The sequence below is a fragment of the Danio aesculapii genome, chromosome 5 (genome assembly GCF_903798145.1).
Source record: "Danio aesculapii chromosome 5, fDanAes4.1, whole genome shotgun sequence".
Taxonomy (NCBI): domain Eukaryota; kingdom Metazoa; phylum Chordata; class Actinopteri; order Cypriniformes; family Danionidae; genus Danio; species Danio aesculapii.
This window is the reverse complement of record NC_079439.1, coordinates 56,626,674-56,650,463: the sequence shown is the minus strand read 5'-3', so window position 1 is coordinate 56,650,463 and position 23,790 is coordinate 56,626,674. Positions and strand designations below refer to the sequence as shown.

The 23,790-nt window shown below is 38.3% G+C and overlaps 1 protein-coding gene across 1 annotated transcript in view; it reads left to right on the top strand.

Annotated features, from left to right (window-relative positions):
* The first annotated feature begins 3,461 nt into the window (after window positions 1-3,461).
* ppef2a (protein phosphatase with EF-hand domain 2a) overlaps window positions 3,462-23,790 on the top strand; it is a 62,438-nt gene continuing 42,109 nt past the window's right edge. Inside the window, exons 1-10 of the mRNA XM_056458526.1 lie at window positions 3,462-3,513; window positions 3,656-3,673; window positions 3,852-3,860; window positions 7,280-7,407; window positions 7,758-7,812; window positions 7,914-8,089; window positions 8,525-8,642; window positions 8,731-8,777; window positions 9,355-9,521; window positions 10,147-10,183. Of these exons, the coding sequence (XP_056314501.1) occupies window positions 3,462-3,513; window positions 3,656-3,673; window positions 3,852-3,860; window positions 7,280-7,407; window positions 7,758-7,812; window positions 7,914-8,089; window positions 8,525-8,642; window positions 8,731-8,777; window positions 9,355-9,521; window positions 10,147-10,183 (807 nt within the window). The remainder of the gene's footprint in view (window positions 3,514-3,655; window positions 3,674-3,851; window positions 3,861-7,279; window positions 7,408-7,757; window positions 7,813-7,913; window positions 8,090-8,524; window positions 8,643-8,730; window positions 8,778-9,354; window positions 9,522-10,146; window positions 10,184-23,790) is intronic.

Genomic DNA, 23,790 nt, shown 5'->3' with positions numbered 1-23,790 from the left:
ATTTAAGTTCATAAATATAACAATGAGTTTGCCCGCTCATCTGAGCAGAGTCTGTAAAAATGTATTTATTTGGAAAGGAAATTATAGCTACTTCTTGTGAAGTAAATGAATAGTTTAGAAGTTTTATTACATTTAATAAGCTGGTAGCAGGGATCTTTTACCGTTAAAGTGACAATTTCTGTGAGACAAAGCAAAGACAATCCAACGTGATTATTTTCTGTAAGAGAAAAGAGCAAAATGAGCATCAAAATGTTTTACATAAACAAGAATAAAGACACATTCATTCAATTTTATTAATCTGGGGTCGCCACAGCAGAATGAAGCGCCAACTTATCCAGCACATGTTCTACGTAATGGATGCCCTTCCAGCTGCAACCCATCTCTAGGAAACATCCACACACACTCATTCACACTCATACACTACGGACAATTTAGCCTACCCAATTCACCTGTACCGCATGTCTTTGAACTGTGGGGGAAACCGGAGCATCCAGAGGAAACCCACGCGAATGTGGGAAGAACATGCAAACTCCACACAGAAACACCAACTGACCCAGCTGAGGCTCAAACCAGCGACCCTCTTGATGTGAGGCGACAGGACTACCTACTGCACCACTGCGTCACCCAGGATAAAGACACAAGAAAATGTAATAATTAAAATGATTTAAAACAGATTAAAAAAAAGATTAAAATGTATTAAAACAGATTATAAAAACATTAAAAAGAAAAGAAAGATATAATAGTGCAATCTGTCGGACATAGCACAGTGCTCATTCAGTAAAGGCACAGCTAAACAGTTACAGTAAACACCTAATGTTGGAGAACATCTGGGGGCTCATGTACAAAGACTTGCGGTGAATTCATACTAAAGCATTGCGTATGGACAAGGCTGTAAATGTGCGTACGCAGTAAAAAATTCAGATGCATGAAACACTGTGTATGCGGAATCCCACGCATATTCTTTTTGTACTATTTAGATTACCTTTTGTGGAATAGCAATATTCAGGTGACTACACTAAACAATGGTAAAAATATCCTCAGTATATTTTTTTACAGAGTAGAAACAAGAATGTAATCAATATACTTCCTTTGCACTTTGAATAAAGTGCATTTGAATAAAGCATTAAATAAGTACAATTTTAGTATATTTTGTATTTAGTACATGGAAATTTTTGTGTATTTGTGCAGTAAATAAATGCATTTCTTATACATTTTTGTATATTTATTTTTACATTAGGGTTATTTTCTGTTTTCACAAGCTTTAACTTCTCATTTAACAAATGTTACACAGCTTACAAATATCACATACACATTACACAGCAACATCCCCCAGATTTCTCTATCTGCTTCAGTTTGGAAAGTGCCATTTCCTCAACAAAGTCCAGTCAAGTCACATCAGGCTATTACACTAATCCTTTCTGGTCATGTCCACGTAATTCAGTGGCACAGACTGTTAAGAAGACAAAGAAAACACGCTTACTGATGGCCTGAGGAGCCTAACACTCACTCTCCTCATGCTTTTCAATAGAAATGGAGGATTTTTGATTAGGACATTGAAGGATATGGTGAAGCCTGCAATGATGCCTGTTCTGTGTGTTCACAAGTAAATTTTTATTTACTTACGCTATTTGCACTGAATAACTGCAGCACCAATGGAATACACCAGGCAAATACATGCATTTGGGAAGAATTTTGTGTATTTAAAGATTGTGGGATTTCTCTGATCATTAGAGAAATTCATCAGGTGAGTTTTTATTTGTCATCTGTTTTGTAAATTTTAATGGCTTATAGTTTTAAAGAGAAATGGCTTGCTGGCACTTTTAAATAATGGGATATATATATTGACAAATTTACTACAAATCTAATGACATAAAAGGCTTGACGTGTAGCTAGGCTTAATGTGCCTTAATGAGCATGGCTTGATATGGGTTAAATGATGTTATAATATCATATCTACAAAGGTTATAAATTATTTTCTCATTGACGCAATATTATTGTTTATTGCAAATCCCTTATGGTTTCAACATTTGATTTAATTTTCATGGCAACCAGTTCTTGATTTCCTACCTAACTGTGTCTAATCTCTGCATGTTTGTCGGTTGAAAAGAAATAGATTTTGGAACATATATAAAATCTGAGCAAGTTTAGCATGCTCTTGAGGAGAGCTATGTTTGTAGATTATTTCTCTGTGGAACTAATGTTTACTAAGGTCATGTCAGCATCCTTACAATGAATTTTTATGAACCTGATATTGTTAATGGACTAGTTTCAACTTGTTTAAGGTAATTATAACAAACTGTGTAACAAAATTATAAATTAAGTTTACCTCTTAGAGTGGTAAATACGTCTTACATCCTTTGAATGGAACAACATGCCAGCATGCAAAATTCAGAGCACAAATTATTTGAGCTTTTTGTGTTATTATTTGGACAAAAATAAATATAATCCATAAATCCAGTGTCAATAATCCCTGATTATTAAGGATTCTCTATGAGAAATTAAAACACAGGATAATGTTTCATAATCTAGTCTTTTCATACCCGTATACTTTAACTATTTTGACAAGCAACAGATGGTGACATAAATCATTGGCATTTCACAGAAGCACAGGGGTGTGTTGAATGCTAAGTAAGAAGGATTGAGGCCATTGCAGGAGAGCAACAACCCCAGATTAAGTCGTGCTCTGAATCTTATTAACTTGTGCAACAACATGACATTTGGCATATATTGCATTCATGCTAAAGGTTTATTCAAGAATAGTTTTTTATAATCATCTCATCTGCAATTTTGCTACTAACCTATCTGATACTGTGCATTTTAGTGTTTATTTGAATGCAGATTAATAATATTTTAAACATTTTAAAATAATGAAAAATGTGAATACAAAAACAGCAGTACTGAACTATATTTTACCAGAAAGTACTTTAGTTTCTTTTTTATATTATAATTTATTTTATATTAAATACAGCACGTGCGACATGGTGGCTCAGTGGTTAGCATTGTCACCAGAAGGTTGCTGGTTTGAGTTCACGTGGATTAACTCTGGGTGCTCCGGTTTCCCCCACAGTCCAAAGACATGCAATTGAACAAACTAAACTGGCTGTAGTGTATGTGTATGCATGTAAAAAGTGTGTGGGTGTTTTCCAGTACTGGGTTACAGCTGGAAGGGCATCCGCTGTGCAAAACATATGCTGGATAAATTGGCAGTTCATTCCACTGTGGCGACTAAGCCGAAGGAAAATGATGAATGAATAAAGAAATTCAGCGCTATTTTTTTGCAAATCATTTAGTAGCTATTTCTGAGTAAAAAAATTATTTATATGCCATGTTTTTTGTTTTTTCTTTGTTTGTTTTTTCAATATCAAAATTTGGTTAATTTTTCAGGGTTAATAAAGTTCCATAAAGGTCTTACATTATGAATTAAATGTACTTGTTACATATGTTTATATACAGGAGAGGCCATGGGGTGTGGTGTCACAAAAAACAGCGAATTTAATAGAAGATATGACAAAGGTAAAATGTTTACCAAAAATATTTATTTGTATGTCTGATGTGATTTAAAAATAATATATGAATGAATGTCTGAGTTTTGTTTATTCAAAAACTATTTAGCGCAAATATAACTTGCCTTAATGACTTCTTATTTTTGGAGCAGATGGAAATGTCATCTCAGGTGAGATTTTACCATTCCAGCAAAAACTTACAAAAAAACTTTTTTTTCTCTCTTACAGCTACTGAATTAAAACATGATTATTAATTATTTGTTTGATATGTGCTTTTATAATTACTCTGTAATGTCAATATAAATTAACTTATTGTTTCTCTTCTATTACTTTAATGCATGTCTACAGCAGCCAGAAGTAAGCATAATTCCTCTTTTATTAACATTATGATGTTCATTTAGCTGGACGGCACGGTGGCTGAGTGGTTAGTACGAAGACCTGGAAGGGACGTTAGGGTGGAGAAAAAATTGGTGGAAGAAAAAAAACTGGGTAGGAGAAAAAACATATTTCTAAGGTTTTTGCGTTCCCTCGCAAAGATGTTTTGCGTTATCTTGCAAAACTGTTTCTCCACAAACACTTCCTGTTCACTTCATTCATGTAAACCCTCACGTTTTTGCCAAAATATCCCACTATCATCCTATTATTAAGTATTTTCCCATGTTTCTGATATATTTTTAATCTTGAAAGCACGCTGAAATTAATATTAAAATGTCTGCTTTCACTTTCTTTACATTAAAGCTGTGCGTCGATCATCGCCTTTCATATGCTACCTCTGAACTAGTGAATGCATGTATAAGCGCTGACTGACAGACACGCTCCATACAATAAACTGATCCCAGATCAGCTTCTGTACACGCCATTTACAGAGGAGCAAACGTACAGGACACTTTTGGATTCAGTGTATGTTTAAACAGACAAATACTCTAAATAATATGTAAACATCTCCGTCCTGCATGTTTTATTTTAAACAGCTAATTTTCTCCTAAATGAGCACAAACAGTCTCTTAAGTAATGGATTGCTTTCATTATAGATCTGTGCATTCTTACAGAGATACCTCAGTAATCAAACTAAACAAAACGAGAGATTCATTTGCTGCTCACTTGTTTGATAACAGACAGTGTCACTTTAACCAATTTTTTCCCCACCATCACGTCCATTCCGGGTCTCCATAGATTACCACTGTCACCTTACTGCAAGAAGGTTGCTGGTTTAAGTGTCATGCATTTCTGTGTGGAGTTTGTATGTTTTCCCCATGTTTGTGTGGGTTTCCTCTGGGTGCTCCAGTTTCCCCCACAGTCCAAAACATGTGGTATAGGTGGATTTACTAAACAAAATTGGCCATAGTGTGTAAATGTGAGTTTGTGTATGGGTGTTTTCCAGTGCTAGGTTGTGGCTGGAAGGGTATCTGTCACATAACACATATGCCAGAGTAGTTAGCAGTTCATTCCGCTGAGGCAACCCCTAATAAATCAGGGACTAAAGAAAAGGAGAGGGACTGAGTGTTTGTTTGTTTGTTTGTTTATTTTTGAGGTGTTAACTATACTTACTTATAAGAATTGGAGTATGGAATATAAATAGTAATCTATGAGGTGTCGTTTAGGGTTTGAAACAAACTTTTCTTATTAACACATGAGCTTATTAACATATTAACACAAAAACTTGCCAAATTACCCGAACCTGCCTAGTTAACCCAATTAACCTAGCTAAGCCTTTAAATGTTACTTTAAGCTGTATAGAAGTGTGTTGAAAAATATCTAGTCAAATATTATTTACTGTCATCATGGCAAATATATATATATAAAAAAACAGTTATTAGAAATAAGTTATTAAAACTATTATGTTTAGAAATGTGTTGAAAAAATCTCTCTGTTAAACAGAAATTGGGGAAAAAATAAACAGGGGGGCTAATAATTCTTTAACTGTATATGAAACTTGTGTATATACATAAAAACTTGATACACGCATACACCCACGTACACACATATACATATAAACTCGCTGCAAGCAAACACACCTGTACACCTTAGCATATATATATAAACTTGATCTGCATGCTCCCATAAACTCTCTCCATGCATGCATAAACACCCAAATAACACTCATGCAAACATATAAAATAAAATTCACAAATGTATACACAATTAGTTGTGTATATACATATATGCAAGTAATTTCATGTGTGTAATGTATGTGCCTGAATTCTCAGTGTAAAAGGAAGTTCTTTCTGTTTAAATGGAAGTAGTTTCAGCATAAAAGTCATTTGAGCATAAAAGCAAGAAGGCTGCTGGTCCGAGCCTTGGCTGGGCCAGTTGGCGTTTCTGCGTGGAGTTTGCACGTTCTCCCCATGTTCACGTGGGTTTCCCCTGGGTGCTCCAGTTACCCCCATAGTCCAAAGATATGCAGTACAGGTGAATTGAAAAAGCTAAATTCACAGTAGTGTATGTGTGTCTATATGAGAGTGTATTTCCCAGTACTGGGTTGCAGCTGGAAGGGCATCCGCTGCATAAATCATATGCTGGATAAGTTGGCAGCTCATTCTGCTGTGGTGACCCCTGATAAATAAAGGGACTAAGCTAAAGGAAAATGAATGAATGAATAGTTTATGTTACTTTCTTTTTTTACTGGTACCACTATTTGTCACAGGTTACGATACTTATGTCCATTAGGGGGATGCACTGTTGAAATGAGTTTGCCTCTCACCAATAAACAGGCTAATGCACCAAAATGCTGTTGTTGTTGCAAAAAAAGTAGATATTAAAGAGAAAAGAAGCAGTGGCCCGAGGTTCTGAACTTGTTCGTGGGAGTTAGCTTGACCAACATGATGAACAGAAACATTTTATCAGAGACTTTATTTTATATGCTGAACTTTTAACAATCAAAACAATAACAAACTTTTACAATTGACATCTACATCTTTAAAAAAATCATAGAAAAAGAATAATAATTATAATAATTAAAATAAATAGGGGTATAGGCTACTTCTATTGCAAAATTTACAATAGAAAAGAGGAGTTTAGTTTTTTGAGTATATACACGTAGTTCTGGTTGCAACTTTTGTTGCTTTTTGTCCTTTAAGGGTTTTAAAAGGTTTCTTTAAATCAGCCTTGAAATTGTAGATACTGGACATCCTATCTGTCCATTTATATTTGTGTATGTAATTGCCTAATTAATTAGGTTTAACATAAAAATCTTTCTTATATATTTTAGAGTCTACTTGTATAATATTTTATATTATTTTATACAATATATTTTCATTATTTAACAGAAGTAATATAAGAATTAATATAAGATTTGCAATAACCCGATTTGTGATAAATTGTTTGCAAGAGTGTTTATACATGCATTGAGTTTAGGTATTGAGGCTATATGCGAGCATAGTTGTGTTTACATGCAGGGTGTTTATGTATGTGCATGTGTTAATTTGGATGTTCATGTGATGATCGAGTTTATATGTATATGCCAGTGTGTATAGTGTTGGTGTGTTTGCATGCAGTGAGTTGATATGTATATGTGTTTATTGTAGTGGGTGTATATGCATTGATCGAGTATATGTATTTACGCAAGTTATATATATATGTATATTGTTTTGAACATCCAGTGATATATGTGTATCTGTATGTTTTGAATAGCAAGGTTTGATTTAAATCCTACATGGTGCCTCATAGTAATCCCTTAAATCATGCTGAATATAGTGCGAGAAGCCTTATATGAAAATTGTAAATTTGTAATCAATTATCATAAATACATTGATTTAAATATAGTGTTCTCTTGTAAGCAATAAAAGCTGCAGTGCTGATCCAGCGCTGGCACAAACAGTATGTGGCTCGCATGGAAATGAGACGAAGATACACTTGGAATATCTTCCAGTCCATGGAGTATGCAGACCTACAAGACCAGATCAAAGTAAGAAATCTTTAACCTTAACCCAATTTGAAGGCAGGTATGATTGGAGGAATGGTTGGATAGATATTTTTTATGGATGATGGATGGATAGAAATGGTGGGTGGAAGGAACGATAGATGGATGGATGGAAAAAAAACAGGAAGGGCAGATGGGTGGGGAAAAAAGATCAAAATGTTAATATATAGAAAAGGGAAATATGGATGGATGAAGAGATTGAAAGGTCTGTGGATGGACTGATAGAAGAAAGGACGGCTGAGTGCTTTGATGGATGAATGGATGAACAACTCAATCTCAAATGAATCTGCAACTGCAATTTTAATATGACATTTTTTGTTCACTTCTTTGCACAGTTATACAATTTTCTTGGTTACCTGGTGGATAACTTTACTCCTTCAAGCAGTGAACGTAAAACAACACTGTTGCATGTTAACACAAACCTCCTGTACTGTACATATTTGAATTAAAATAAACCATGCTAAAAACATCTTGTATGTTCTTTCATTCAGGAAACCTGATCTCACATATCTTCAGAGAAAACGAGGTTTGCAGAGATGCAGAGTGGGAGAGATACTTCAACTACACCAATATTGATGTGCCAGACATTTACTCTGGCCCACGGCTGACCTTTCCTTTAGATATGGACCAGGCTGCTGATCTTGTAGAAGCCTTCAAAAACAAACAAGTAGGTGCTCAATGAGGATGCATGAAATACATTTTTTAGGTATTTAGGAAACAATGGTTCTTCATTGGCATCTTTGGTTCCATGAAGAACCTTTAAAATTACAAAGTTTATTAAAGTGAAATTTTATTTTATTTTATTTTCTCGTCTCGTATTGACGTCGATACGAACAGGCAATAACTCTAACACAAAATAAATAATTTATTCAACTGTTTCCTTTTAGAATCAATAGTTTTAAACACAGCAGACCTTTAGATTTTACCCTGAGCCAGATGTTTTCATTCACTTAAAGCTGTGTTACACACTACATGGAAGGAAATAATAATAAAAAAAAACTATAATCGGGGCTCTTTAATGGCATCATTAAAAAAAGATATGTTTTATACTATTATTTCAGGACTTTTTCTATAATCATGTACACTTCTTTTTTTCTCCAAGCAGCAGCTTCACTCTCGTTACGTTCTTCAGCTTCTCCTAGAAACGTGGAAGTTGCTCAGAGTGTTGCCAAATATTAATCGAGTGTCTACATGCCATAGCAAAGAAATAACCATATGTGGTGAGAGTGCCTGACACCACATCCTTTTAATTTTACTTTAGACACTATTCATTGCTCCTGTTAGATAAAAATGTGACCTTTATTACAGGTGATTTACATGGACAGTTAGAGGACTTGCTGCTGATATTTTACAAGGTAGGCATTTTTTTATTATGTTAGCCAAATCTTTAATGATGATTTTTGGAAAAAAAATCTTATATTGACATATATTTTGGGAAAATGTTTTTAAATTTTTCAGAAACGCAACAATACACTCTGGGCAAATTTACCATCCTTTTGTTATGTTAGTGACTGTTTTTGCCTCATTGACTGCCGTTATAACCTTTTTTATTATTGCAAAGCCATGACACCATTTAATCAAGCATTCTTTATCGTTGGTGGTTTTCCCTGTTGTTCAACAACAAAATTCAACAACAATCAAAAATGCATGATTATATGGTGTCATCATGGCTCTACAATCAAAAAATGTTGTTATAATAACAAAAACAGTGACTAACATAACTAAAGGGTAATAAATTTGCATTGTATTTTTGTGCATTTTTTACAAAGCCTTTTCTCAAAATATGTGTCAACATAAGATTTGTCACCAAAAATCATTTGCTGAAACATAGAGAAAGTTGTGGCCAAATAAAGACTCAGAATCACCTCAGTGTGGATGAAAATTACCCCAACAACACACAATGGTTAAATATATCTATTCTAATTTGTCCAGAACGGAATGCCATCAATGGAAAAACCCTATGTTTTCAATGGAGACTATGTGGACCGAGGGAAAGACTCCATGGAGGTTCTGCTCATATTATTTGCATTTCTGCTTGTGTATCCTGGAGATGTTTATCTTAATAGAGGAAACCATGAAGACCATATCATTAATCTAAGGTAAAGGAAAGTGAACACTTGCCTTCAGTCGCAGTCAAGCAATATTTAAGATACTCTTAAAACTCTTAAAGTTACCAAATTGATATCAATAGCTTAAAAGGGTTAGAAGTGAGGATTATCAGTATTATCAGATCATTTACTTTCTGCTATATTCTCATATTCTCACTGCTGTCATTATATGTTGTGTGTTAATTATATTGTGACTTTATAATATATATATATATATATATAATAAAATATAATATTATTTATATGAAGTGCTCAATGAATTAATATTTTGTATTCATTTCTCAGTGAATATACTGTAGGCAATATATTTGGTGCATTTGGAAAAAAAAAGATTTATTAAACAGATATTTATTAAAATTATATTTTAATTACTAAACATCTTTAGAAATAGAAAGAAAATACATTTAAATTTATGCAAAATATGAATATATTCATATAACTACAAAATTTCAACAAAGTTTTATAATTTTTTTTGTTTCTCTTGAATTTTAATCTTTTAAAATTTTATTTATGTTTTTCTTTAACATATAAATTTGGATGTACAAATTTTGGGTGTACTAATTTATCAGTTCCCCTAGATCAATATTTTCTATAAACGGTTATTTTCTGTTCAAAGGTATGGCTTCACCAAAGAAGTGCTGGGGAAATACAAGGTAGGTAATTAATTACATAATTAATGCCCATGCTCTGTAATTCCTCAGTTTGTTTACCATATGGCCGTTTATCTCAGACTTACAGTTTAAAAGGGGAAACTCTGGTCAGTTATTTTCACAGTCCTTGCTAAGAGGATTACAGCCAGAAGGCTACATTCTTGTCCTCCTTCATTGGTGGCTGTCATTAACTAGCTTGTAAATGAACAAAACGTGGTAGCACAAATGTGTTTGTGTGTATATATATAGATATATATGCCCCTCCAGGATTTTGTGGGACTTTTCTGAATTTTGCAGTCTAAAATTACAGATTTTGTTGTGGCTTTTCTAAAAATTTGCAGCAATATTTGTGGCTTTATTTTGTGCTGATTAACTGTAAAACAATTATACCTCAGACAAAAGTCTCTATTATATATATTTTTTTATTACTGCTAGACCCAGACACTGGGTTCTGTAACTTAACTTAAGATAATGTATGTTTAAGGCTGCTCGGTGGCGCAGTGGGTAGCACGTTTGCCTCACGTGAGCCTCGGCTGGGTCAGTTGGCGTTTCTGTGTGAAGTTTGCATGTTCTCCCTGTGTTCGCGTATTTAACGTACACTGTCTTATTCTTCTGGTTTAATGCTGATACTGCCACCTGCAATCATGATGTTATTTGCGTCCACATGGCCTTTGTTTTGAGAGAGGTCTGGATGCAGAACTGGTGAAGCACAATCTGAGCTGCATCCAATGTTTTTTAATGCACTCTGCTAACCCCACCCCTAACCCTACCTTGTACAGTAACCTCACTAGTTCCATTGAGATATGCAGTCTCAGTTTTCATCCTCAAGGCTGCACCCAGATACTATTGTTTGTTTTGGGTGAATTTGTGTCATGATGGCATCATAGAAAGCGTCTAGACCTCCGGATTTGCAGGAAATCCATATATATATATATATATATATATATATATATATATATATATATATATATATATATATATATATATATATATATATATATATATATATATGTATGTATATGTATATGTGTGTGTGTGTATAGAATGCCAATGTTTTAAAACAGCTCTTACGCCCCATTCACACGGGGCTTCAGCGTCAACGCTTGACAGAGGGCGTGTCTGAAAGTGGGGCTGACGCGATCGTCATAGCAGCGTCAGTAGATTAATAAATATGCACAGGCACTTTTCTTTATACAAAATAAAACTTTATTGACTATTCTAACAGAAACACCTTACACACACATGCACGCACGCACACAAACATGCATACGCACACACACACACACACACACACACACACACACACACACACACACACATTCAAATAAGTTTTATAGAGGAGTAAAGAAAGATAAAGAAGAGAGAGTTTGAGAGAGTGTACTGATATTAAAAACCTTGAATTTTGTAAGACCTAACCAAGCAAACAAAAATAATCAATTTAACCCTTCTATGTTTCTTTAGGGTTACATATAATATACACCAGTTCAACTGTAATCTGGAGGCATTGCTTGCATTCTTTCTATAATGTAGAAAAGTCCCTCTGTTGAGCTGGGTTCCATTGTGGGTTCGCTAGTGATCAGTTGTTTGTCTTCGTATGGCTTGGAGCGGAGTCTGGAGGTTCAAGTTTGAGATAGCTAAAGAATGTAGTCATGTTGACTTCTGGTTTTGTGGCGCACTAAACTTAACTACACTTCCAATTGAAAGAAAAGAAAGAAAAATAATGTAGATGGGAACGTTGGGCTGTGCTGTTCTTAGTCATCTTAGTTTTAGTTCCTGCGTATGCTTGCTGGACCTAAAGAGATTCTTGTGCTGTGCTGAGCTGGAATGAAACTTGGAACAGACCGTGGCAGACTGCTTCACTGGGCCACCTGGGTGACGTTTTGATAATCCTGCTCCCTTAACAGCGCAGGACCAATGAGATGTCTCCTTGGAATGTGGGGGCTGTGACTCATCAGACACTTAATGGTATAGAGTACTGTTGTGAATTTGAAAAAGAGACAAAACCAGGAGGATTTTCATGTGTCTTCAAAGCAGAATCCTTTAGTAAGAACCCGCCATTGCTGTGGCGTTCATCGAAAAATCTCTCAACTACTGCTGCTGACACTCACAATTTACGGGGTTCAATGGGTTGTGTTCCTGATACAGGTATCACGTGTGTGTGAATTTATACTCTATACAGCAACAAAGGCAATTCATAGTCTTATGGCCCATTTCCACTGAGTGGTACGGTACAGTACGGTTCGGTTCAGTATGCTTTTATGGCTATTTCCACTGTCAAAAGGTACCTAAAAGCGAACCGTACTGCACCAGTTTTTGGTTATCCTTTGCAAAGGGTACCTAGCACGAAAAAGGGTACCAAAAGGTGGAGCAAGATCGTCACTCGCAGAGGCAGGAGAATGGAAACACCATTTTTAAAAACACAGCCAAGACATTTCACCGTAATAATATATAGATATAATAACAAGCCATGGTCAACCTAAGCTCAAACAAACATTGTCGTTGTCTTGATGAACAGCCACAAAGCCAAGAAGAACAAAATCTGCAGTGTCCTGTTGTTGTTTTACGAGCCTGTCTTAAAGTGCAAGCGGTTTCACTTTCTCCAGAGAGCTCACCGCATGTCTATATTTGATATAACGAACTTCTTGAGCTCATATTAATAACGTGAATTAAATCGCTCTGATTGAATCGCTCTGATATCTGATCCTTTCAGAAACGGACAAACGTGAGAGTGAAGTGCGCAAAAATAAAGGAGATGCCGGAAAAAAAACAGCAGCAAATGATGCTTTCTGCAACCTAAAACATGAACAAACTGCCATGCTTAACTATTGTCATCACCTTTTGGACTATTAAAAGCTCGGAATGACAGAATTACTTTCTAAAAAGAGGTTACTTGTGCTGCTGAAGATTAAAGACACAGATGAGAGGTTTGCACTGACTGTAGGATATATTTTGTGCTGTTTTTGAACACAAATAAGGACTAAATGCATGCTGTGTGTAGTTTTTCTATAATTGGTAAAATATCAGACACTTTAAGGGGCTGAATATGTTCATATATGTTTCATTTATTTATTTATTTTAAATAATCGCAGACGTTACAGTAGGCTATTTCGCTTTGATCTGCAGTTAAATTCAAATCATGTTCATTGAAAGGTTAGTAATGAACATTTATACACAAGTATTTATGTGTATAAAGCATCTGTTTTGTGAGAAGTGCTTCTCGTATGATAAGTGAACAACCCGTACGGCGTTACTGTGACATTTCCTTGAGTAAAAATGACGTTGATTGAAACTTTCTGTCGTACACCATGCCCACCAAAAGCGTACCCTTTTGGCAGTGGAAACGCAAGCCTGATAAAGGTGACCCATACCAACCCGTACCGTACTGTGGAGGTTCTCTCTCAATGAAGGTTTCTGCCCCCTACGGATTTGGATTATTTGTTGCTCAAAGGGACTCATAACGCTGGCTCATTGATCTGTTTCTGCATTGTTAAGTTACTGCGCACACACACACACAAATTATATATATATACTTTACTTGAGTGGGCCGCCCAGGTATATCAACGGCCACCGAAGTATATTTGGTAGTGACACTGGAATAATTCCATTATTATCATCTTTTGTTATCATCATTTGCCCATTTCACCTACTATCATCATTTGCGATCAATTAACCAGTGGAAAATCTTCTTTCGCTCTGCACGTTTCTTTCGTGTTGGTTCTGTCAACACTCCCACAGACAGTCACGTGCTCTGCAGACCCACAGAGATGCGACAAAATGCGTCTGACTATAGTTTCTGAATCTCTTGAAATATCTGCGGTTTGGGTTTCTCTTTCACTTTCTAAAGTTAACTTTATTTGTATGCATTTTTGCATTACCTTTTTGCAGCTGACTGTGCACGCACAGCTGCTAGAGAAACATTAAATGATTTATCATTTAATAAATGACTCAGATAAACTTTACTATATACTTGATACAGAACAAAATATACTGGCTGCAAAATATTTGTACACCATTAGAAATGGCTAATCAGCTAATTTGCCTTTATTAAATAATCTACACTTTTTATACTAGCAATTATTATAATTTATAATAGCAATAATGTGTATTTTTATTCCTTTTTTCTGTTATTTATTTCTCACTTGCTGTATATTTTATTAATATAATGATGTTAATATATTACATACTTTATACATATTTAATATGCTTTGGCAATACTGTAATGTCAAGCCAATAAAGCAACTTTAGAGAGAGAGAGAGAGCAGCCTTTACCTGTCAGTAGGTGCACATGGCTCCTAAATAGCATAAAAGTATTTCAACAGCCTTTTTTTAATAACTTTAACCTACTGAAAAGAAAAGGTGTATTACAGTGTCATAATAAATAAAAATATAGTTAAAAAACACATTATTTTTTGTTTGTCGGATGTAGTTGACCATTTATGTAATGTGTGTAAAAGGTGTGTTTCAGTCCGGCTACTACCGCAAGTATATTTCAAACCTGTGGGAAGCACTATATATATATTAGGGGTGTCAAAATGTATTGTTTCTTCTGTGCACCACGATGCAGACGCGGACAATTCGGTATCGGTTCAGTAATAGATCATAACCAATTATTATGTACTGACTTCATTTATCTCATATGCGCTGTGTCGTAGCTTACTATGGCGAGGGAGGCGAGCGCGAGTATTTACAACGCTCCAACTACTTAAAAACGCAGAAACTCTGCACAATTTCACTGCGTGTGTGTGCGTGTCTTTCACTGACACTTATAGCAGAAGCCCCTATTTCACTGCGATTGAGAGAATGAAAGTAAAATCCATTTCTCTCTTTCACTGTGGCCCATTTGACCTGTTGGCGTGACTTTTCTTCTCCTCTCGGCTGTCACAGCGATACTTCTGGATACAGACACGAGCGCGTGTCTGCAGAATTTTCTCCACCGTGTCTATCATGGATGGCCCAATCACTAGAGAAAACAGATGTTGATAATTATTTCTAATTGGGCCACTGACCAGCTGCCGGTATCTCCACTCGCTCTCCCCTCTTTCTGGGTGTTCGGCCATGCTCTCTCCACCACATTCCCCCACTGCCCATCTCAGGCCAGGCAGCCATAAGTACCAAAATGATTGGGCTGGCCCAGTCACTGCGGGATTCTTCTACTACTCCCATTTCCAGCATTTTTCTCAATTCTTCCTGGAACACTTTTTTTGTGTTCAGGCGAGCGATACAGTTGGGTCCTAACGACCATGCTCGGTTCAGTCTCAATGTGATGCTTAATTAAGTTGGTGCGACCGGGTAGGGGGGAGACCATGTCTGTAAACTCGGTTTGGAGGTGTTGGATGCCAGTGAGCTGCGCGGGCGAAAGATGATCACCTCCGGTGACCAGAGTGTTTGGCCGATTTCAGCTCTCCAGTCCCAGATCACCCTTGCTGGTAACAAGTGCCACCAGCATTCACTTCCTTCGGCTCCCTCCACCATTTTAACAAATTAACATGATAAATTTGACGTGACCCCCTCCTGTCCATTCGCACCACCTCCTAATCGAGATCGCTAACTCATCGTGAGACCACAAATGGACCTTGCCACTTATCGAGTAATTTGGAACTGGAAGAAGGCAGCAGTACAAGGACTTTATCTCCCTTTGTGAATTTTCATAGTTTAGTGCCCTTATCATATCGCCTGCGTTGTTCCTCCTGGGCCTTGAGCAAATTCTCCATAGAGAGCCGCCCCAGTATGTGGAGTTTTGCTCGTAGGTCCAGGTATATTGAATTTTATTTGTTTTTACTTTGTGAAGGTTCATCCTCCCAAGCCTCCCTAATGACATCCAACACCCCCTGGGGCTGTTTGCTATAGAGAAGCTCTAAGGGGGAAAACCCCGTGGAGGCTTGGGGAACCTCCCGCACAGCAAAAAAAAGGGCTCCAACCATTTATCCCAATTTTTCGTGTCCTCGTGAACGAATTTACGGATCATGGATTTAAGCGTGGGTACTTCTGGGTACCGCGTTGCATAATCCACTAGGACTAATTAGATTAGATTAGATTAGATTAGATTTATTGTCATCACACATGTACAAGTACAAGGCAACGAAATGCAGGTAAATGAAACCCCCCAACCGTGCACAGACATCACAACTCCAGGGAAGACAGGTCACAGGAGGTGGAACAGGAAATAAAATACAATCAGGAGAGAGAGGCAAAAAAAAAAACTCCCTCTCACCTTGCTCTTAAGTTAGAGCAATGTGAGATCAGGGAGAAAGAAAAAGCCCCAACAATCTAGCACAAAAAACACACCGACAAGACATAACACTGCCACAGGGGATAGGAACAGGGGGTGTGGATATAGTCCGGCAAGGGCGGGCAGCCATCAGGTCCTGCAGCCATGGAGGCGCTGGTCACAGACCCGCCCACCCCTTCCAGTGGGTGAAAGCATACGAAGGCGTTGGATTGGGGCCAGGAAGTGTCGTGCTGTGTGTCTGTGTGTGTGTGTGCGTAAGCCTGTATAGTCCAACAGGTGTCCTTGACGGGGAGCAGGAATTTCAGAGCGTCTCCTTATCTTGCTATCCGGGAGAAGTTGTTTTCCTCCAGCCGAGGCCGTCTGGCAGGAGAAAAGAAAACACAGGGAAGCCGAAAGAGTAGAAAGATACTTCAACTTTAGGTCAATACCTGCCAATTTCACAGATATTTAATGTCCATCACTCGTCTCCAGATCTGGCCAAATTTTGTTGCAAAGCTGCTAACTTCACCCCGATGTTTTCCAGTTTGCGATCTAATATTGCAGTCTGATTATTAGCAAGCCTGCCCATCAGCGCTTCAATCAAGCCGGCCAGCCTGGTGGGGTTTTGAGCAGCACTGACCGCTTTCATCATTCGTCGATACTCCAGGGCCTCGCATAAGCCCATCAGCAGAAACCCTGTTATCAAAGTTCCGAATAGGTAAATGTCTTCAATATCCTCCAGAGACAGAGCAGCCAGGCACAGGACGCGCCACTTCTCCCACCCGTCCATCACGTATCCAGCTGCAAACGTCCCCGCAGGACAGGTGGGCTCTCCCGAGCCCAAACTTCTCGTCGAGAAGATGGTGTCAATCGCATTCAGAGACCAGTTGATCAAATCCATAATTCCTTATTCGTTTGGATAGCAGGGCACGGAGAGTCTCAGAGATAGAATAAGACAAAGACAAGAGGAGCTAGCGAGGAGAGATATGGGATGGAGAGGGAAAAAGTGCGACCGCCTTCGCTGAGAGCCAAAGAAAGATTCTGGCCATTGGACATAATGGCCATTGAACAAATACCAATTCTCTTGAAGGGGATCTCCATATTTGGTAAAGAGCACAATGGTGCTTTTGAGTGGCCAGTGGGTTCACCAGTTGACATTCACGGCATGCAGCGCACCGTCTGCTGACATCACCGTGAATGCCCGGCCAAAAGAATCGGGTCATGAGGCGATTTAGTGTGGCTGCTTGAAGCAATTCAGGCCAATTCGTTCCCAGGATTAGCGGGTGTTTGAAGTGTGGGTTAACCGCTACCTCCACATTATGCTTTTTTCCCCTAAATTGGATTTTCATAAACGTTAGTCGATAGTGTCTTACCTCCCAATGCACACACCTCACCTGAACCGTGCGGCTCTTATCCAATGACGAGTGTTGCACCAGTCATTGGTGGATAGAGCTTTGGTTACATCCCGAATCCACCAAGGCCTGAAATGTATCCCCCTTAATACTCATGGGTATCTGGTACAGTCCATTGCGACCGGGCGCGACAGCCAGTAGGAACAACCGATTGGTCTGGAGAGAGACCTGTCAGCGATTGGAAACCGCCCATGGCTCATGACTCCCCCTCTCTGTCTCAATAGGCGCCCGAGCGAGGCGTGACACGCTGTGGATCCGGGCCAAGGATTTGCCTCCTAGGAGCCAGAATGGGCAGTCCCCTTGATCTGGACCTGGGAGTGGGAGGAGAGAGAAAAAGAGGAGGGACAGGGGGGGAGGGAGAAAGAGAGAGGGAGAGGTTACTTCGCCGACCCTGGACCTCGCTACCAGGTGATCCTCGGCCAGCTGGATGGCCGTTTCCAGATTGTCTGGCCGTTGGCACTGAACCCACTCCAATATTCGGGAGGGAAGACGGGGATGAACTGCTCCAGTACCACGGCATCTACGATCTGGGCAATGGTTCGGTCATCCTGCACCAGCCATCTGCAGCATGCGTCACAGAGCTGCTGGGCAAATACGAAGGGCCAGACACTTTCTTCCAGCTTCAGTGACCGGAAGTGCTGGTGTTGTTTCTCTGGATTGTGGCCGGCCCGCTGAAGGATTGCTCACTTCAGGTGAGCATAGTCCAGGAGATCCTCGGCCGGTAGCTGCTGTGTGGCACTCTGGGCTTTGCCCGACAACAGCGGGATGACTCTCAACGGCCAATCGACCCGCTGCCACCCACACGCCTCTGCCATTGTCTCAAACAAATCGAGGAACACTTCTGGGTCATCGAGTGGCCTCATTTTGTCTAGCGTTATGGGAGGGTGGGTGGCCAATGTTGCTGCGGGCTGGCAGACTCCGGACGAGGTCACGGTCCTTGCACTGGGCCTCAACCAGGACACTGAAACGCTCTTCTTGCTTGGCCCTTATATCCAGAATCTCTACGGTGGAGGACCGTGAGCGCCTGGATCACCTCCGCAAACAGACTGGTCGACAGAATGGTCATCTTGGCAGCGAGGTCTCTTCTTCTTACCGGGTTTCGGCACCACTGTAGAAAGGTTCTTTTTTGTGGGAAGAAGAAGACAGGGTTGGCGATAAGGTAAGTGAAAATGTTCTTTATTTTGGTTATTCAATAGCACAAGGCTCAAAGTGCGTGAAGTTGCTCAGCTCACTCTCTATGGTCTCTCCCGCTCCCTTAAGATGGTGTCTCTCTGGCCCAATCACTAGAGAAAACAGGTATTATTAATTATTTCTGATTGGGCCACTGACGAGCTGCCGGTGTCTCCACTCGCTCTCCCTTCTTTCTGGGTGTTCAGCCACGCTTTCTCCACCTCACTCGTGTTGTTTAAAGGTACAGTTATATATCTGACTGTTTGTATTAAAGGACAAAATTGTGTTACGAAAAGTATATAAATATAAATGCATGTATATAAATGTATATAAATACATTTAATACAAGAATAGCAGTGAAAATATAAAACTGTGTATGAAAAGCATCGTCAATACACCATGATGCACCGAGATATCGTATTGAACTGAATCGATGGCATGATAATCGTAACCAAACCGAACCGTGAGATCAGTGTAGGTTCACACCTGCCTGCTGAAAAATCCAGCTTAAACCAGCCTAGGCTGGTTGACTGGGTTTAGCTGGTTGACCAGCCTGGTTTTAGAGGGGTTTTGGCCATTGCCAGGCTGGTTTCCAGCCATTTCCAGCCTGGTCTTAGCTGGTCAGGCTGGAAAATGACCAGCTAAATTCAGCTAAAACCAGCTTGACCAGCTTGGTTTAAGCTGGACATAGCTGGTATTGGCTGGGCCCCCGGCTTGTCTAGGCTGGTCAAGCTGGTTTTAAAAAAAAAACAGCTGGTCGACCAGCTAAAACTAGCCAACCAGCCTAGGCTGGTTTAAGCTGTTTTTTCTGTAGGGCTCTAATATATATATATATATATATATATATATATATATATATATATATATATATATATATATATATATATATATATATATATATATATATATATGTATATATATATATATGATGTACACCAGGGAAATGCCTTTGTTAACATTTGAGTCTATGCACAATTGAACTGGGGAAGCAGGTTAAAGTCATTATCCCAGATTAACAGTGTAAGGACAATAAATCTCTCCATAATATAAAACCCTGAGAACTGTTATGAAACTCCACACAAGACAAGACCACAAGAATGGCCAGGCACTAAAACAATAAACTTTCTAATCTGAGAAGATCAGCTGTTCAGGTTGATTAGCTGTTCAAACCAGTTGTTCAGGTTGTCTCGATCATGCATCCTGAGCACCCCTCTCTGCCCTCGACTTTACCTTCTCCACCAGAGCAGCTCCACACATGTTTATGTTTTTAATTTGGTGTATCTTGTGGCTCTATATTCATGTTTGGTTCCATTTTAAATGTATCTGTGTGATAGATAAAGTGGTCTTAATTTCACTGTAATATTTTACAATTTCCCTTATATCAGTTAATTTGGGTTTTGACTTTGATAAGATCTTTGCCAGATGCTCCACTCCAGGGAAAATGGTCGTCACATCAACACATGACCAGGCAACGGTCTTGCTGAAGCTTTTATTGTCTTGAATTTTTGGTGATTTGAGTATTTAAGGGAAAGGTGCAGAAGTGTTGTGGGATTCTGTAGCCAGGATTCGCCGTTGCAGTGTTGGGTCTCTGAGCTCTGCATCAAGGCTTTTATACTGCAACGTACTTCTACACAGTCGGGTATTAATCTCAAACTCTTAAACAGATCTTTGGGTAAATGATGTAGTACAATCTGAATTGGCTTATTTTGTTTAATTGTGTGAATTGGAATGGAAAATCTTTGACTGACAAATAAATATAAAATTCTTGTTTAATTTAACTTGTTAAATCTTTGTAACTTGTAGATTGTTTAGGCTGATGTTTCCATAGCCTATGACCAGGATTCGGTCATACAATCAGGCTCAATGGATGGAGCATAGGCACAGCATTAGAGACCTGTTGATTTCTGACAATCACTGACTTAGTATGATGTAATCTAGTGGCTAAATTAAACTTTCTTTATGTATGAGCAGGCATGGGGTGGCCTAATATTACTTAAAGTAAATTAGTTCAGAGTTCTTTATCTAAGAACCAGAATTGGCGAGGATGTGTCCGTGAGCAGATCTAACTGGCCAGCATACTGAATCTAAGCAGCTTTGGGTAACAGATGAACCATTAACTGAAAAATAAGGATTTATTAGGTTAATCAATCTAAATTAAACCAAAATAACAACCTATAAGGTGATCAGCTTGAATTAGATGAATCTAAATTTAAGTTATTATAAATTGTAGTCAGATTAAATTTGGAGTTGGAAACAAAATAAAATAAAATTTCACAAATAAAAATAACTCTTTTCACATGTACTAAACGGCTTACATGCATTTAACTTTCACTCATGCTGTTAGCCCAGTCATAGGAGTAATAGATGGACCCTTACAACAGTTCCTTTTCCTCCTTATACCCTGAGCAAAGAATTGTTAAACATAAGTGAAATACCAACCCCCAAAACCAGCTAAACATGAAAGCAATGTTGAGGATTGTCACACTTTTAATGTTTCAGATCAAACTAATTTATATATTGGTCAAAGATACCACAAGTAAACACATCATGCAGTTTTTAAATGAATGCTTGCTCAGAAAAAATTAAATACAAAATAACCCCATGTAAACAGGGTCTACATCTAATCTACAGACACACATGGATTACAATATTTCCATTTCCCAAAGTGGACACAAAATGGAACATTTCACATCATATACCTTTAGATTCAAATAACCATGTACCTTACCTGACAAAAGTCTTGTCGTTGATCCCAGTTGCAAAAGCAACAAATAATAACTTGACTTCTATCATTTAGAAAAGTGGCAGAAGGTAAATTTTTCAATGGATCATCTGTTGAACTGCATGCTAATCACCACAAATACTGCAGAAGGCCTATTGGAACCTGCATGGACCCAAGATTCTCATAGAAATCAGTCAAGTTTGGTAAAATCATGGTTTGGGGTTACATCCAGTATGGGAGTATGCGAGAGATCTGCAGAGTGCATGGGAACATCAACAGCCTGAGGTATCAAGACCTTTGTGCAGCCCCCATTACATTACAAAGCACAGGAGGTGGTAAATTCTTCAGCTGGATAGTGCTCTTTCTCATACTTCAGCCTCCATATCAAAGTTCCTGAAAGCAAAAAAAGATCAAGGTGCTCCAGGATTGGCCAGCCTAGTCACCAGACATGAACATTATTGGGCATGTCTGGGGTAAGATGAACGAGGAGGCATTGAAGATGAATCGAAAGAATTTTGATAAACTCTGGGAGTCCTGCAAGAATGCTTTCTTTGCCATTCCAAATTACTTTATTATTAAGTTATTTGAGTCATTGCAGAGATGTAGGAATACAGTCCTCCAAGCTCATGGGAGTCATACACAATTTTCATTCTTTTTCCACTGCACCATGACTTTATATTCTATACTGTACATTATTTCTGTTAAGTGACAAGACTTTTACTTGTGACAAGACTTTAACTGTAGACTATAACTATGCAAATGTTGGTCACATTTTGTATGACACCCTTCAGTGACCACCTCACAGGATCATCCAATCACAATGCTGGATTTGAAAGGCACCATCTCGCCTTTTAGGGAAAGGATAAAACATTCTCTCAAAGAAGTTGAATGGGTGGTTTTTACAAAATAGGTGGTTCAATCTATGTTCACAATTTGTGTGGTTTTCAATAGGGTGGTTTTCAATGCAAGTGTTGCACCACTGAATGTCTGCAAAGAGAACCAAAAGGATTCTCTGCACGTCCCGAGTTATCCGAATTGCTTGAAGACTTCAGAACTTTGCTGCATGTTCTAGCAAGGCTTTTCATGGTGATTAGATTCACAATGCTTTATCCAAGGTGTCTGAAGCCTTTGCTTCAAGACCACCATCTCCAGAAATCTGCATGTTCCAGGTTTTCAGGACCTCTACCTTCAAGATTAAAGACATTGACATGTCCCAGTATCAGAACCATCACCTCCAGAAATCTGCAGTTTGCGTGTTCCAGAGGAGTCAGATTTCTTATTATCAAAGCTCAAGAAACCCATGGCTGTTTCTCAATTCCAAGAATGGACTTGCGTTCTTGTAAAGACTGGTCTTGCCAGGTCACCTCTGAAAATCGAACTCGGGAGACCGCAAGAACAGAGAACGCGTCCTGTGAGAAATGAGATGCTGCGTTCTTAAGATTTTCATGGTAATGTGCTTTCACAGTTTCATTTATGGAAACTCCTGAGGTAAATAAGTTATGTCTCTAAACTTTAATAATAAATCTATGTTAAATCCTGCACTTCCCACCTCCATCCGCAATGACTTCTGTTACTTCTAGAGCGAGTTTGGCGTTTAAGTTTGCATCGATGCCTCCTCGATATCAAGAACACATCCAGGAAGTTTCACGCATCCTCCGTTCTTGCGGGCTTGAGTATTGGAACAGAACTTTGACAGTTGATGATGACGTTACGTGAGAACACGAGGATGCAAGAACGCATATTGAGAAACAGCCCATGTCTGCTTGTTCCATGCATCAAGACCTGCAGGAAGATCCAGATTATTTCAAACACTGCATCAACAGCAGAAGCATAAATTTGTCACTTTCCAAACCTCTATAAGAGACCTTGGCATAGTATATTTCAGTATGAAATATTCTAATTAATTAGATGTTTTTAGATTAGATTAGATTCAACTTTATTTGCTACATGTACATTACACATGTACAAGTAACGAAATGTAGTTGAACGAAATGTTTAGGTATAACCTGGGGTGCAATAGCAGCAAGTGCAGGATATAGGTATAAAGTTATAAAGTGCAATTATAGAAAAACTATGGGTAATAATTACAGATGAATGT